Source organism: Meles meles, chromosome 15 (assembly GCF_922984935.1).
Source record: "Meles meles chromosome 15, mMelMel3.1 paternal haplotype, whole genome shotgun sequence".
In the NCBI taxonomy this organism is placed as follows: Eukaryota; Metazoa; Chordata; class Mammalia; order Carnivora; family Mustelidae; genus Meles; species Meles meles.
Window position 1 is genome coordinate 56,798,794 of NC_060080.1, and position 14,334 is coordinate 56,813,127.

Consider the following 14,334-nt stretch of genomic DNA (forward strand, 5'->3'; position numbering starts at 1 on the left):
TATATATTGTCCCATTTTGTCTGAAGAGATAACACCAGGACGATAAGTAGTCATTTACATCAAACCAAAGATTTCTAGTTTAGGATAGTTTGAATAATATATTCTGAAACCAAGTAATTTGTATCTCCTACTGACTAACTTGGGATGTTCATGTTTATGCCTTCAAGTTAGTTAGGCCTATCGCTTCTTTACAGCGTTCAAAGACAAAGCCATACATCTTGTATTGGGACCCACACTCACTGGGCTGTAATTTTCTGAGTGAAGGCACTTTGCAATTGCAAAAAAAAAAAACAAAAAAAAAAAAAAAACCAAAACAGGACTAAAGGTCTTTAAAATGTTAGAAAACTGCCTGGCATAACTCATTCAGCTACCCCTTTGCTCTTGGAGGCTTTCTCCAGGCCCGCCAAGAAACGGGTGCCTGTCTGCATCCCTAAGGGCTCTCTCCTACTCTTGACACACTAGGGTGAGTATCAAGTCCATTGAGGTGAGCCAGCTTTCCCGGGCTCAGGACTCTGCCAACTGAGGGAGGAGCAGTACTGAAACACCCTTGTCAGTATCAGCCATTCGGATGAGAATCCACACAATCACTATCCTTGCTTGGAGGCTTAATAAAATAATTTTTGCTACCCCATGGCATTCAGTCATTATAGGTAAACTTGGACCACAACCAAGAGGGTTTTGTGACCCAAGCAACAGACCATCGAATGCAATGTGGCCTCCACTATTGGTTATCTCTTGGCATACATTCACAACAGCAACAACAGAAAAACTACAGCCCTGAATATTTAGGGGGTAAAAACAAGTAAAATGGATCCATTCTCCCAACTGTGATTGGTACAGATAGCAGGGGTTCAAAGAGATTTGTCCTACAGGAAAATGTAGGGACATACATGTACCTGCAGGCATACTCATGTTTCCATAAGGAAGACTGAGATGTGACGGGGATGTTTCCAGTGAAGTCAAAGTATCCTAAATTCCATGACATTCAGATTTACTTCTACTGGCAAAACTACCCACCAACCAAACCAAACCAAAACATCTGAATCGTTTCTAAAATGAAACCAACTGATTTTCTCTCCATCAAACCTCCATTCTTTAAAGCAAAGAACTTTCACCAAGACTCTTAAACACTGGGAATGGAAAAAAGTCAAGCTTATATTATATGAAATCCCTAAGGGTTGGACTGAGTTCATTTAAAAGATACATCCATACATAAATACGCAACGCTCCAGTTTTAATCTGAAAGACAGACGAAGGAGCTGTTGCATACTCGTTGATGGATACTTTGATTCTTCACCTTCAAAAATATATCAGAGAAATCAGAAGACACGATATCGATGTATGCTTTGAAGTATAAATGGCTGGCTAGTGTTCAAGCATCAGCAACCCTCAACTTAATAAATTGTGCTTCTATGGGCACTTTTGTTTTGAACCTAATCTTTTACTTAATTACCCCGACTGAGAGTAGATCAGAGAACCGAACTACAGTGTATTTTTAACTTACCCTTAGAAACAAAAGGAAAATTTTAGCATAATCTGACAAACTGTCAACCAGACTCTACACAAGGCCCTTGTATAAGGTACCAATCATCATTTGGGCATAAAAGTCTCAATCATATCCCCAAAATAACATAGAGCCCCAGTCACAGCTCATTTGCTTGTGAGTCCTATGTACCCGGATAAATGGACAATTTTAAAGTTGGACTTTTGTTTTTACTTTTGACTGTTTTCTGCACACACACACACACACCCCCCCCGTGTCCCCTCATCAACCGACTGTAATTACCCCAGGTCAGAGGTGCACAACCATGATGGGGAGGAAAGGCTGGGACAAGGGAAAGGAGGTGTGTGGAAGGCTTCGAGAGAGCTCTGCCAGGTCACTAATGGCCTCTGGGGCAAAGACTTGGAGAACCGGCTGATGCTTTGCCTTTGATCTTCTAATTCACAATGATCATTAGTATTAACTCCGATTCTTCTGGGTGAAGAATTCCAGCTGTAACCTTTTCAGTTTACCTGACCTAAGAAAATTCATCACCCATCCCATTAGGATTTCAATAACCAGCTAAGAAAGAGAAAAAAGCAGTTGCCCCAGAATCTAGAAACCACCCGCTTCATTATTAAAACAGATTTTATATGACATAGATCACAGAAGAAGTAGGGCATTCCAATAGTTCCTCCATGTAATTAAATAATCTATTCCTTTTCCCCCCTGAGAGAGATGATTCCCAAATGGGTGAAAAAATCATTAGAGTCCGATGTAATCACAGCTGAAACATGCTATCTCCAAAGTAGCAGAGACTTTTTAAAATCAAGATAGAGGGATTTGTCAGTCCAACTTGGATTAGTTTTGGCAAAGCCTCGCTCTGACCCATCACCATTAAGAAAGCCCGTGAAGGTGAATGGCAACCGCATGGAAGAGAAAAATAGTAACTATAAAGATATTCTCATTGGTTTCAGAGAGCTCATTTTTGATAAGATACACGGACATCTGAAAGGGAAAAAATTCTTCTCACCCCTATACACTAGTTTTCAGGAATCTTAACTAAATAATGCATCTGCAGATAACACAGAGCAAAGAAAGTCTCAGAGTTGCTGTCTCCACAAACCACCTTCCTCAGGCACACGAACGTGAAGATAAATTAGGACTAGTCTGAAGGAGGGACTGTCTTTCTCAAATACTTTGTACTACCTAGATTCTCATTCCAGGCAAAAGTTGGAGAATACAGTCGTCCTGCCCCACTATCTTCTTAGGACTAATTTTAGCTGAATCATGCGAGCTGGTTAGGCACAATGGAAATATTTACTGTTAAAGCTATCAATGTTGAGAGGTGAGGGACAGAAAAATAGAAATGGAAGGAGGGGAGCAAATCCCATCTGCTTCCTACCTAATGCCTGCCTACAGGTCCTTCTGTCTGCCTTCGACCTTTCACTCACCTTGATCAACAGAACGGATTGTCTGGATACCAAAGAGAGAGGTATTTTTCAGTGTAATAATAATTCCTAACGTTTAGAGAACAATTCTTCCACTATGGCAAGCAGAGATATGACACTAAGATGTCGCCTACAGATCTTGTTACCAAAAGCAAAACCAATGAAACAACATCTGTCTCTTCTAGAGCATTCAATTCCCAATTCAATTCCATTTACTCCATCCTTAGAGTGGCGGACCCGCAGGGCACTTTTCATCTAATAGTGTTTCTATGGAAACGCCATTCTCAACCTGGAAGATTCTACAACCCCTCACTTTGGCTTTATCCACATTGAGAGGGAAGTCTTATAAATCAGAAATTGAGACATAAATTTTGCCACAGACCAAAAAAAAAAAAAAAAAAAATTTCCAGGCTAGAAGTTCACAATAAGAAACAAAACAAAACCCAAGAGTAAAATATGTGTATCTGACATAGAAACAGTGTCTCTATTAAGTACCCCATGAGATCCCAAAGACCACTGACAGGAATCCAAGAGAATGTGAATGAAAATCAATTAAATCAATTCACCTTGAGGGTCACCTCCCCAACTGGCCAATGTCAGATGTGTCACCCTTTGCGTGATTTCTTCACCTGAACGCACAGGTGTGTATTTTACCAGCCTGCATTCTTCCTAACTGTCAAGACTCTTGGGACACACAGCTGCTCCATGCAGGAAAATATGTCACTGCATACTTTAAATAAGAACCATATTAACCACTTTTCTATTTAGATTATATTTGAATCTGCAATGTGCAATAGGGGAAATGTGCAACAGGGTAGAAAAACCAAACCAAACAAAAAACCCTTGATTTTTACCCTAAACATTGTATCTATTCCTTCTTCTCATTTTCACTGGACCCTTAGGCACAATCTTTGTTACACTACGTAGCAAAAGAATTGGCAATATGCAAAACACATTCACTTTAAACATTCTGACATCGTAGGTTATAGTTATAATCGGAATAATGACTTTAAGAAGGAAAAAGAAAACTTTGCAGAGCATATGCCCCCAAACTGACTGACTATATAGTGACTCATACTGAAATATTAAGGATTTTTTAATCGTTTGCTGTAATCTGTCTTCAGGCAAATGCAAGCATTTCTGTTAAGAAATGCTTTTGTTTTCTTTCTAATTCTCTCTTATTATCTAAATAATGTCAGTCACTCTTTTCAATTCCGGGGAATAGTTCTTTTAAGAGACATTCCCTAGTTATCAACCCTGGCAAATGTTCAACTAAGACTGAGGTGGAAATTTATATCCCTGAAATTTCCTTTTATCCCATAATCACCAAAGTTTAAAATCTGTTTCCTTTTTCTTTTATTATTTTCATCATATACAAGTATTTCCAGTTTAGCTCACTAGAAACCGTGAGTCCAAGAATGCAGCTTTAGTTCTCTCCTTTAAGCATGTGCTACTGCTTAAACCTACCTGTGGATGGCTATACAACAGCACATTTTTCTTACACAGCTGAGGTTTTTGTTTTGCTGTGTTTCGTTTTGTTTTTCCTGGGCCTATTCTACTCCTCCAACACACAAATGCTTGAAAGCCCTTTCAAAGGCGGGTTTTTGTTATTCTTGCTGTTTTAACTGAATAAATATAATGTAAAGATTGACCCATTTATTAGGAAAAGAAAAAAAAAGAGTAGGAATTTGCTTTCAAAAAGGCAGGCGAGGTTTTATAATACACTGGCATTTCAAAAATAGGTTTTTACAATTTGCTAATAAATTGTTATTGCCATTGTTTTAATTAGCCAGAGTTTCCATTGCTCTTTTGCATCTTGCAAGATTTTGGACAGGATTTTCTAGAGAAGTTACATTAAACATATGGCAAGAATGTGATCATCTAAAATTTGTAGCATCTTCCAAATGAATAGTGCCCCTGGAAGAACTCTCAGAACTTGAAATAACGTTGCTGAAATATTAGTACAGAGATACCACGACTTACATTTGAACAAATAACAAAACTCTTCTAAAACTCCAGAGGTCCTTCTCCATAGAATTTATTATGATCAGCTTCTGACTATAAACAAACACCTAAGCAGTTGGTGCATTCCTTCAAGAAGTGTAACAAGACAAGGAGAAGGGTGTTCCTGGTAACTGCAGCTCTATCTGGTCTTGCCATTGGAGAAGAGGGAAGGAAACACTTTCGTTGGGGGAAGGAAAGAGGGAGAAAATTTAAATATATCTCCTTTGTTTTTTGGATGATATTATGAGACATTCGCTTTTTCGAGATGGTCACCACGATCGATATTTTTGTATGCGCACATGGTACTGGAGTGGGGAAGCAGTTGGGCACGCCCAGATGCGAACTGCAAGGCCATTTCTCTGAGCCTTCATAGAGATGTGGACAAATGGGTTTCCCCTACCGGGGCAGTAGTGGCACAGGCCAGCACAGACCCCCAAACTGAAAGAAATTAGCCCGACCTCAAGAAATCAGGCAGTTTATGAATAATTTCTAATCCAATTGCCCAAATAACATATGGACCACAAAATGCACCGCAATGCAGGAAAGATCTTGCTGGCTGCTAAGGAAGTTCTCTGTTTTGTTTTAAGAAGACAATACGGCTCTCTGCAAGGTTCTTCCCAAGGGTATGACCTAGAAAACCAGGAATCTGGTGGATGAATAAAAGAACTTGCTTCTCTCTCTCCTGATCCTGTCTGAACCAATATTTGATTATATTTTATTCAGGGGCACTTTAGCTTCAAGGAAAGCCACAGCTCCTCTGTGGACTGATATGGAGGCTGATAAAATCCATTCTTTTTTTTTTTTTTTTCTCTGTTAGTACAGGAAATAGACTCAGGTTGTAACTTCCGGGGCCACCTGATTTTGTCCCCTCCCGCCCTCATCCTACAGATCAGGTTGGCTGGTCAGCCCCAGTGACGAAATACCAGCACGGCTGCCTCAGCACCTCTGACCGACTGTCACTTCTTATCTCCTGCTACTTATTCTTCCTGCTGTGCCCTCTGTGCCCTCTGTGCCCTCCAGACCCTATCCTTTCCCTCCCCCTTCCTAGTCGTGGTTGGTAATCCCCAGCAGCAACCTTGCACCTTGCACGAGGCAGATCTCAAACTATCTACATCCTTGTAACAAGTGTCAGGTAAGCAATGGCACCCGAACTGGATTTTAGGTAAACCTAATACGATGTTAAAATCAGCTATGCCATCTAAAGCTTCAGCTCACCACACCAGCATTAACCAAACTCCAAAACTGATTCCAAAACTATCGCTGGAGGCTGGTCGCTGTTTGGAATCATGATGGTGGAAGAGAGAGAGGAAACTTTATTTTTTTGTTTTTAGTTACTCCTGAAGTTCTCAGTTTTTGTTTTATTCACAGATGATGGAAAATCGGGATTAATTTAGACCCTCGAGTATTATTGGAGGCGTAGCCTCTGTCCGGAGGAGCAGAACCAGTATGGCCTTCGACAGCCCCTGTGTGTCTCCCTGTAGCAGTACAAGTCACTGGTGGACACAGCTCTGAAAGTGGGCAAAGGCGTGAGGGTCAACAGACTTGGGTACATTGGCGACAATGCAGAACTGACCTTGATACTGAAAAATAAATGACTTTCAGAAGAAGCAAACTAGGCTAAAAATAGTAATATAAAGAGTTTGCTTCTGACATTTTTCAAGAAGCCAAGAGTTTTAGCATTCATTCATTTTAGGCTAGGTTAGGCGAGGCGAGGCGAGGCTAAGACCTATTTAAATTCAACCTTTGCCCTTAAGGTGGAAGTTCCCCTTGCCAACAATTTTGCTGATTTTTAAAATATTATTTTATCCATAAATTTTCATTTGGTTTTCTTTCTGAGATGTCATTAAGTCAGTATGCACTTACAAAAATATCCACCAAAATATTATGATTATAAATATTTTGAACATGAAATTCATTCAGAACAATAACCAAACAAAACAAATCCCTTGGTGGCATAAAGCCCCCAATCTCCAGTTTCTCACATCTCCAGGAGAATTCCTGCAGTGAAAACAGAAATACTCACACAGACAATATAAACTGTTACTCTGCTTGAAAAGTCACAGGGGACTACACAGGAAGAGCCGACGCTATATTGCTGTTTTCCTTTACAGTTCTAAGTACAGGGACAACTTTCACTGGGCGGCCCTGACTCAGATGAATGTTTTGTAATGGCAACCAGGCCATTGAAACCACTTAAAAGCAAATTATGTGAACATCTTGCCATTGCAACAAGATTTAAACTTTTTGGACCATTCGCTAGAAAGGTCCACTAAAGCGTTCAAAGAAATTAAGTCCTTCTCTCTGGGGTTTGGCTTACTTTTTTCTTAGTAGGAGTTGGTTCTAAGTACCTCAGAGTCACACTGATAAAAGCAACATCATTAACACACATACTTAAAATCACAAGTCACAGGAACTCCTAAACCTTATGACTTACAGTTAACAAAATTGCAATAGTGAACTTCAAATAAAACTCCTCATTTGGGGTAAGTAGCTAGGAAATTAAGTGCTAACATTTTGGTAAAAACTAGGGGAACACAGAGATTTATGAAATATTCCAAGTGCAGAGGGGATCATTTCTTCCCCCATTTTCTTTTCTACCACAACTGGTTCACCGTCCATATTTAGTTTACATATGTCATTTAGAATCCACTTACTGTTAGATGCTGGAACAGCCACGCCCTCATGATATTTGTGGCTACTTTGGGAAAGATGCCACGCTTTTTGTGACGCTTTTTGTCCTTATCTGGATCATCATCGTCACCTGTGCTGGGGGAAGCTACACTGTTGTCCAAGCCATCACCTGCAAACATAGTGAATCAAATTTTGACTGATGCTACCTTGACATGCTTTATTCAAATAGAATGCCTTTGGATATAAACAAAACCAAAAGAGCAATATAATGATTAATAGTTTATTTGGTACTTTTTATTTTTTTTTCCAAGACAAAGAAAGAACAAGGCCTAGGCTCAAAAGTAGTCAGGTCTAAGGAACTTCTTCCAAAGAACAGTGGGAAAGGTCAAAGGGAATGAAGGGATAGCCAATCTCTTTAGTAGGTTTTTGGTTGCCATGGTGATGATTCACATGTGTATAGCAGAGATGTGGTCAGTTAAATACGGTGGCGGCCATGGGCAGAGATGCTGTCCCTGCCTGGGTATCCAAACCCCACGTATAGTCGTTCATGTTCACTTGTGAGAGGATGCATTTAGGATGTCAACTATTTCCACAAGTGATCTATCTGAAGACTAAAGTAGGCCATGGAAATGTAAGTAATCCATCATCTGAGCGACTTGACATAGGAATGCTTCAAATAGAATATAATTTTTCTTGTCATAAAAAGAGAGCATCAAGTTTAGTAAGGGCAAAACTCCTGAAATAGTTTTTTTAATTAGGAAACAATTATTATGTAAGTCAAATAAAGTGATGTTGAACTCATAGTCAATTGCAACTGTATTACCCTAAAAGTCCAGGTAGTTTCTAAAATTAGATTAAATCTTTCTCATTTGAAAAGTTACCTGTTTACAAATTCGTGAATACTGGATCCTATTCTTCCATTGATTTGTGTTCTAACATTTACGTTCTTTCTTCTAGAAAATATTCTGGCTCTGTGACACCATAAGACAAAAAATGTAATATTCCTTTTACAGTGCCATGTTGAATAAGACCAAAAAAATGGAATCTCTGCCCATATAACCACACTGTCTGAAACAAGTCATAGGGTTCGAATGGAAACTAAGTATACTTTGTGTTCTGGCACGAAACTTCATGGGAAAAACAAGCCTGGACTAAACCCGCTACAGTAGAAAGCAGCTGAGCTTCAGTCAAACGTGCCTCCCAGCTCTCCAAGGAAGGCACTGACTTTGAGAAAGGGACAGGTAGATCCAGCCCAGGAAGAAGAGCTACAGAAGCAAGGCTTTGCAGTGAGGCAACACATTCACCTATGAGCACATTCCCCGGGTTCCATACATCACTGGAGAGCCGTCCACATGCCCAGGAATCGGGTACTCAGGTAAGACAAGTTTCCTAGCCACTGTATATTGGAACTAGCCTCACCGCGTCATGAACTTATTTCATATTCCTTATTTCTGTTACCTAAATACACTAGGTACAAATATACTACCTTGATTTCAGTTATTTCAATCTAATGTACAGTCATTATGTTGCCATTAATCAATTGTTCTTAACAGCTCCCTCAGGAATCCCCTGCCCACCCCTCCCCCAAAAGAAAATTGTCCCCAAATCACCTTAACTTGTACCAAGGTAAACTTTAAAAATTGTTGGGTGAGGAACAGACTAAATTCCAACATTTCTGCTATAATTACAGCATATGCCACGAACACAAAACTTCTGCAGAACTTTTCTGAGTGTGATTTCTTTGATTTTTAAATATCCATCATTTTATTGTATTTAAAAATCCATCTATTTTGTTAAAGTTCCAGAGGATCATAGCTGTGCTCTCGGTGGAAAAGGTCGTAAAGACCCACAATCCCAGAGCCCTCGTTGTAGCAGCAGCGGAGAAAGTTCTTGGATGACTTGCCCAAGGTCACGCAGCAGGGATGGGGCTGGCAGGCCCCTGCAGGACCAGACACCCGCATCCCTAAATCAGTGCTCCTTCCACCTCACCAAACTCTCGTTATTTGCATAACCAAGTGTTTTATAAGGAGTCCCCTTGGATTTGCCTAATAAATTCCTTGAAAGTCCAGTATTTAAAGAGGCTTTTTATTCAGAGAAGCAATTCACCATATAAAATAACAATTCATTAAAGAAACATGAGAAAAGAAACCAACTCAACAGCATTTAAAATTTCAATGGGCTAATCCACTTTCAATATGCAAAAGGTAACCGAGGAAAAGAAACATATTACTTGATCATTGATTAAAAATGAAAAGCTTCTAACCTAATGACAGTTTTCCACCACCTCTCCATGATTGTTTTCCACCTTAAAAAAAAATAGCCTTTCCATCCGTCTCAAAACCCCTTCAGATTAATTTAGCAGGCAATGCCTAGTGCCTGCCTCGAAGAGAATTCATTGATAATTTATGGAAATATCTACTATAATCCAGCGGAGATGACTTTTTTCCAGCTTTGTGCATCAATAGATAATCAAGGCCTTAAAGCAGCCTTAGCTTCCCATTACCTCAGGCAAAAGAATTCCTGAAAGCGTGCCTTGAGGGCACCTGAATTATATACTCCATTAGGAGAGGAAGGCTTTCTGCATTCCATGTGTAACACTCACCAGAACCTTTCCTGTTTATTTCTGCTGTATGAAAGCAGCAGCATTAGGAACAGAATTTTTTAAGTGAAGACTTATGTAGACACAATGGAGAAACCTTTCAAGCAGGAGCCAGATCACCCCCTTCAGTCCCTTGGCAGTGACCCTCTCCCGAATAAAAGGTTTCTATTACATCATTAGCTCAAGCCAAAAACAGCCTTGGCTTAATGCACAGTTTGTTCTTCCTACTGTTTTTAGGCAAATACAGCTACTTTACTCCCATCTGGGAGGGAAATTACACTGCTGGGTTGTAATCTAAGACAAGATTTTCATTGGAAGCAAATGCTTTCAATCCAGTGTAAATACTGGTGCATGTTCAGAAAAGCCTAAAACAATAAACCCTGCTCCTTCCCGACACAAGTTAGGGAAATGGAGAAGATGGGGAAGGAGAAGAGCAACACTAAAACACATGATTCTAAAAGCAAACACTTCCATAGATTTTAATAAATTGTTTAACCTCTTCCACTTTCTGGAATTGAAAATGGAACTCGAAACATCTCCACCTCGGAGGAAAGTCTAAATGGTCAATTGTACCTTTAGCATTTCCCTTCACTCTGCAATTTGATACAGTCACCTCAATGTGGTCTCTGGAGGATTTATTTCCTTTTTTTATTTTTAAGATCACTAAACAAACTTGGAGAACCGCCAGCCAACCACATGGCAGCGGGCAGCGGCTCTGAACCACATTTGTAAAATGTCAGCAGTGACTTCATTCCTGGAGCTGACTTCTCCTGCCGCCAAATGAAGGCAAACTGAAAAGGTGGAAATAATCATAAAAATGATGCTAGTCCATAAACAAGCTTACAGCCTCATTAGGATAGCAGTAGGCTCCAGTGGGTGATTTATGCTCGTTTTGCTGATGCTATGAGGAAATGCCATAGGGCGACTTTAGCCAATTGCTAATGGTTTCTGACAGCTTCTTAGCAACTAGTGCAAGCAACGTTGTGGCGTTTGCTAGTGACAGAAACCGAAAATGTCATATTATCTGCCCATGTGTCATGAAGTCCGTGTGGCAATTAACTAGCAGGCCAGTGACTGAGGGGCCAGAGGCTCCCGAAAATGGCCTTTGGCTATGCAGAAGCAGCCGATGGGCGCAAGGCACACGCTGCCTACACGTATGCAACATTCTAACGTTAAATCCGCTTCCATGTGACTCCCCCGCTCTGATGAGACTGGGCCACTCAAATCCCTTCTCTCCCCCTCACTCAAGTGAAACTCTGGGATCCCCTCCCTCGCTCTCTCTCTGTCTCCCCCCCGGCCCCCACCCGCCAAGCAGTGGCTCTGGCCTTATGAGAAGTCTCCAAAGCAATCTGCTTTGATATGATTATCCGAATGGCTCCTTAATTGGCAGTACCTGGTTCTGTGCATTTTGGACGCTGGAGTCCAAGGTGCTAGCCGTTTTTCTGCTCTCTCACGAATTAGTCTAAAAGGATTGAAGCTCACTGAAGCGGACTCATTGCCTGTCAGATTGCAGGGAGCAGAGGGACTCGGCAGCAACAAGACACTCCGTGAAAAACACCAGGCTTCTAACGAGCAAGGGGGAAGAATCCTGGCCACACTTTCCAGTTTCTGAGCTATCAAAACCATGCACTATATGTCAAACTGTCAAACCTTTCAGCGTGGGCCATTTGCCCTTTCAAATAATATTTAAGAATTGTTTTTACAAAATTTTATAGGCCATGGTCTAGTGAAAGAGGCCAACCAACAAAGAAAGGAATTTGTACTACAATTCGTCTACGGACAATTTCTTGCGAGACCTGGTCTGTCCCTGTGGAGCAAGGCAGGTGACCTGTGGCAGCTCCCAGGCTGTCAGAGAGCTCAGATTTCAAACACGCTCAACTCAAACATCCCGAGTCGCCTATTTAAGCATGCCCGGGCATTTAGACTGAGCTATCTCGTGCCTTTCAAGGCAGGATAAAGCGGCATTTACCGTATTCAGGCCATTCAATGGGTCAGACTGACCGTGTCAGCAGGGGCTCCTCTCCGGCAGGTCAAAGCCCTGCTCCCGTTTTTTTTTCTCTTCTTCCTAACGCCCTCTCCCCCCTCCAACCCAACCCCAGGACTGCCCATCCCCAAAACCTATTCTGAGCCAGGCAAAAACAAAACCCCCCGAAAGTGCCCAAGATTTACATCACAATGGAGAGGAACTTCCAGGGTCGGTGGGTCAGCAGGTATAAATAAAAATGGGTTGTCTGTCAGAGCGTTCTTTCTGTCCAGGAGGCTAAACTCCTAATTAGGGATCTGAACTTTCAACCGCCAGGGCAGATGAAGGTGTAAGGTTGTGGACCTTCTTGTTTTGCTAGAGCTTCACGACAATCCATTTACAATTTTGCCAGGGCGACTCCATAGTTCCTGGCCAGGTCTTCCCCTTCACTTTCGCTCTACGCATCTTCAAGTGTTTGGAAACAGAATGTTGGTCCCAGAAATGGAAGTAGACTCAAAACCAAGTCCATCTGTAATCTCATCTTTTGATACGGAGTAAAGTCTATCATGTCTTGAAAGGTGACGAAATGGTCAGTTCAAAAGCATTAAGGCTGTACTGCTCGTGTTGTACGCTGGCTAACTTTTCAACCAGTGTTAAGGGCTTTTCCCTCTTGCCTGTTTTCTCACATAGCATATCTACAAGGCAGTATGGCATTTCAGCCCTTACACAGTGTGTAGAACATTCCTGCCCTTCCAGGGGCTGCTGGTGCAAACACCCCGTCAGTATGGAGAGGTCGGGTTTCTTTTGTAGTGGAGCTACCCGAGTGTGCCAGGTTGTTAGGCAGAATGTAAAACTACCCCAAACCTACCTCTCCAGATCGCGGCTGTGTCTACTTAGCCAGAAGTCAGATGGGATAATGTTTCTGTGTTATGTTAAGAGGATAAATGGTGAGAATTATAGACAACCCTTTCTCAGGAACCAGCTAGAATACTTCAGAGGTTATAAAGAAGTGTTTTGTCTTCACCGAGAATGTGTAATCGCTGCCAGAATGAGTTTTCTAAAATACATATCTGATCTTATAACCCTGCCTCTTAAAATCTGCTGTGGCTATGGTTTGCCTTCAGGAGAAAGGTCACACTTTTGAGCCTGGCATGAAAGGCCTTTCACGTCATCTCTCTGCCCCGGGGTGTTTGCAGCCTATCTGCTGCTGGGTCCCCACCCAGACCCTGAGCCTCCTGACCTTCTCAGCATCTCCCCATAGGCACGGCTCTCACACCTCCTCTAGGTTCCCTGTGTAGCCCCCTTTGCACCGTCCTTCCTGGCAAGCTCCTTGGTGACCTTTTTTTAGGTTCAGCTCAACTGCCATCTCCTCTAAGAAGCATGTGCTGAACTCTGGCTGTTCAGTGACACGCCTCCCCAATTCCCAATTTTTCTTCTCCCGACACTCCTCCATCCCAACACACGTCACACTCCATCCAACAGGACTGTTGTGTTCTGTAGTCTATGTCCCCTCGGCTTGATTATAGGATATATGAAAGCAGGGACAGAGTCCTATTCCCCCTCTAAGATTCTCTAGCCCCGGGCTTATCCCAGTGTCCAGGGTACAGACTCGTCAATGGCATAGTGAATGACTGAGCGAATGCATTTCTTTTTTCACTGCATGGAGAAAACCACAGTTTCCATTTCCAGCTGTTATAATCCTTTTGGATACATGCTTAAACTCTTGAGGAATATCCACCAAGGAAAAATCAGTAAAACTCTAAGAAAACATAAAGGAAATGCATTCTCCAAAGTTGGGACGTTTCCTTGGATCTTTCAGCTCATCTTGGACAAAAGATGGACAGAGTGAGAGAATCGGAGCTCTTTCTAGTCTTTGCCATAGTTTCTCAGGAATAGATTTCTACTTCCTTCAATTACAATTTAAAACTTTCTACCTAACTAAAATGTCTTGCTGTTTGTACATTTTTCTGAGTTCAACTCTAAAAAATAAAGCAAAAGTTTTGCTTCCTTTTGAATTTTTAATTTTAAATATATCACTTGGCAGGTCTCCTAGTTTTATCCTCGCAAAGAAACTCAACTGTCTCTCAGCAGACAATTGCACCCTGAGCTCAGACTCCAGGCTCAAACTTTACAGACTCAGTGCTAAATACAAAACTCTAGAACTCTGGCTTTTCCTAGAACTCTGGTTTTGCCAAGTCATGGATTG

General features: G+C 41.4%; 1 protein-coding gene across 4 annotated transcripts in view; it reads right to left on the reverse strand.

The window, feature by feature from the left end:
- Positions 1-14,334, reverse strand: part of MEIS1 (Meis homeobox 1) — a 132,993-nt gene that overhangs the window by 51,530 nt on the left and 67,129 nt on the right. For all 4 annotated transcript variants that reach the window (XM_045979503.1, XM_045979502.1, XM_045979505.1 and 1 more), the window contains exon 8: positions 7,590-7,735. In XM_045979503.1, coding sequence (XP_045835459.1) covers positions 7,590-7,735 — 146 coding nt within the window. The remainder of the gene's footprint in view (positions 1-7,589; positions 7,736-14,334) is intronic.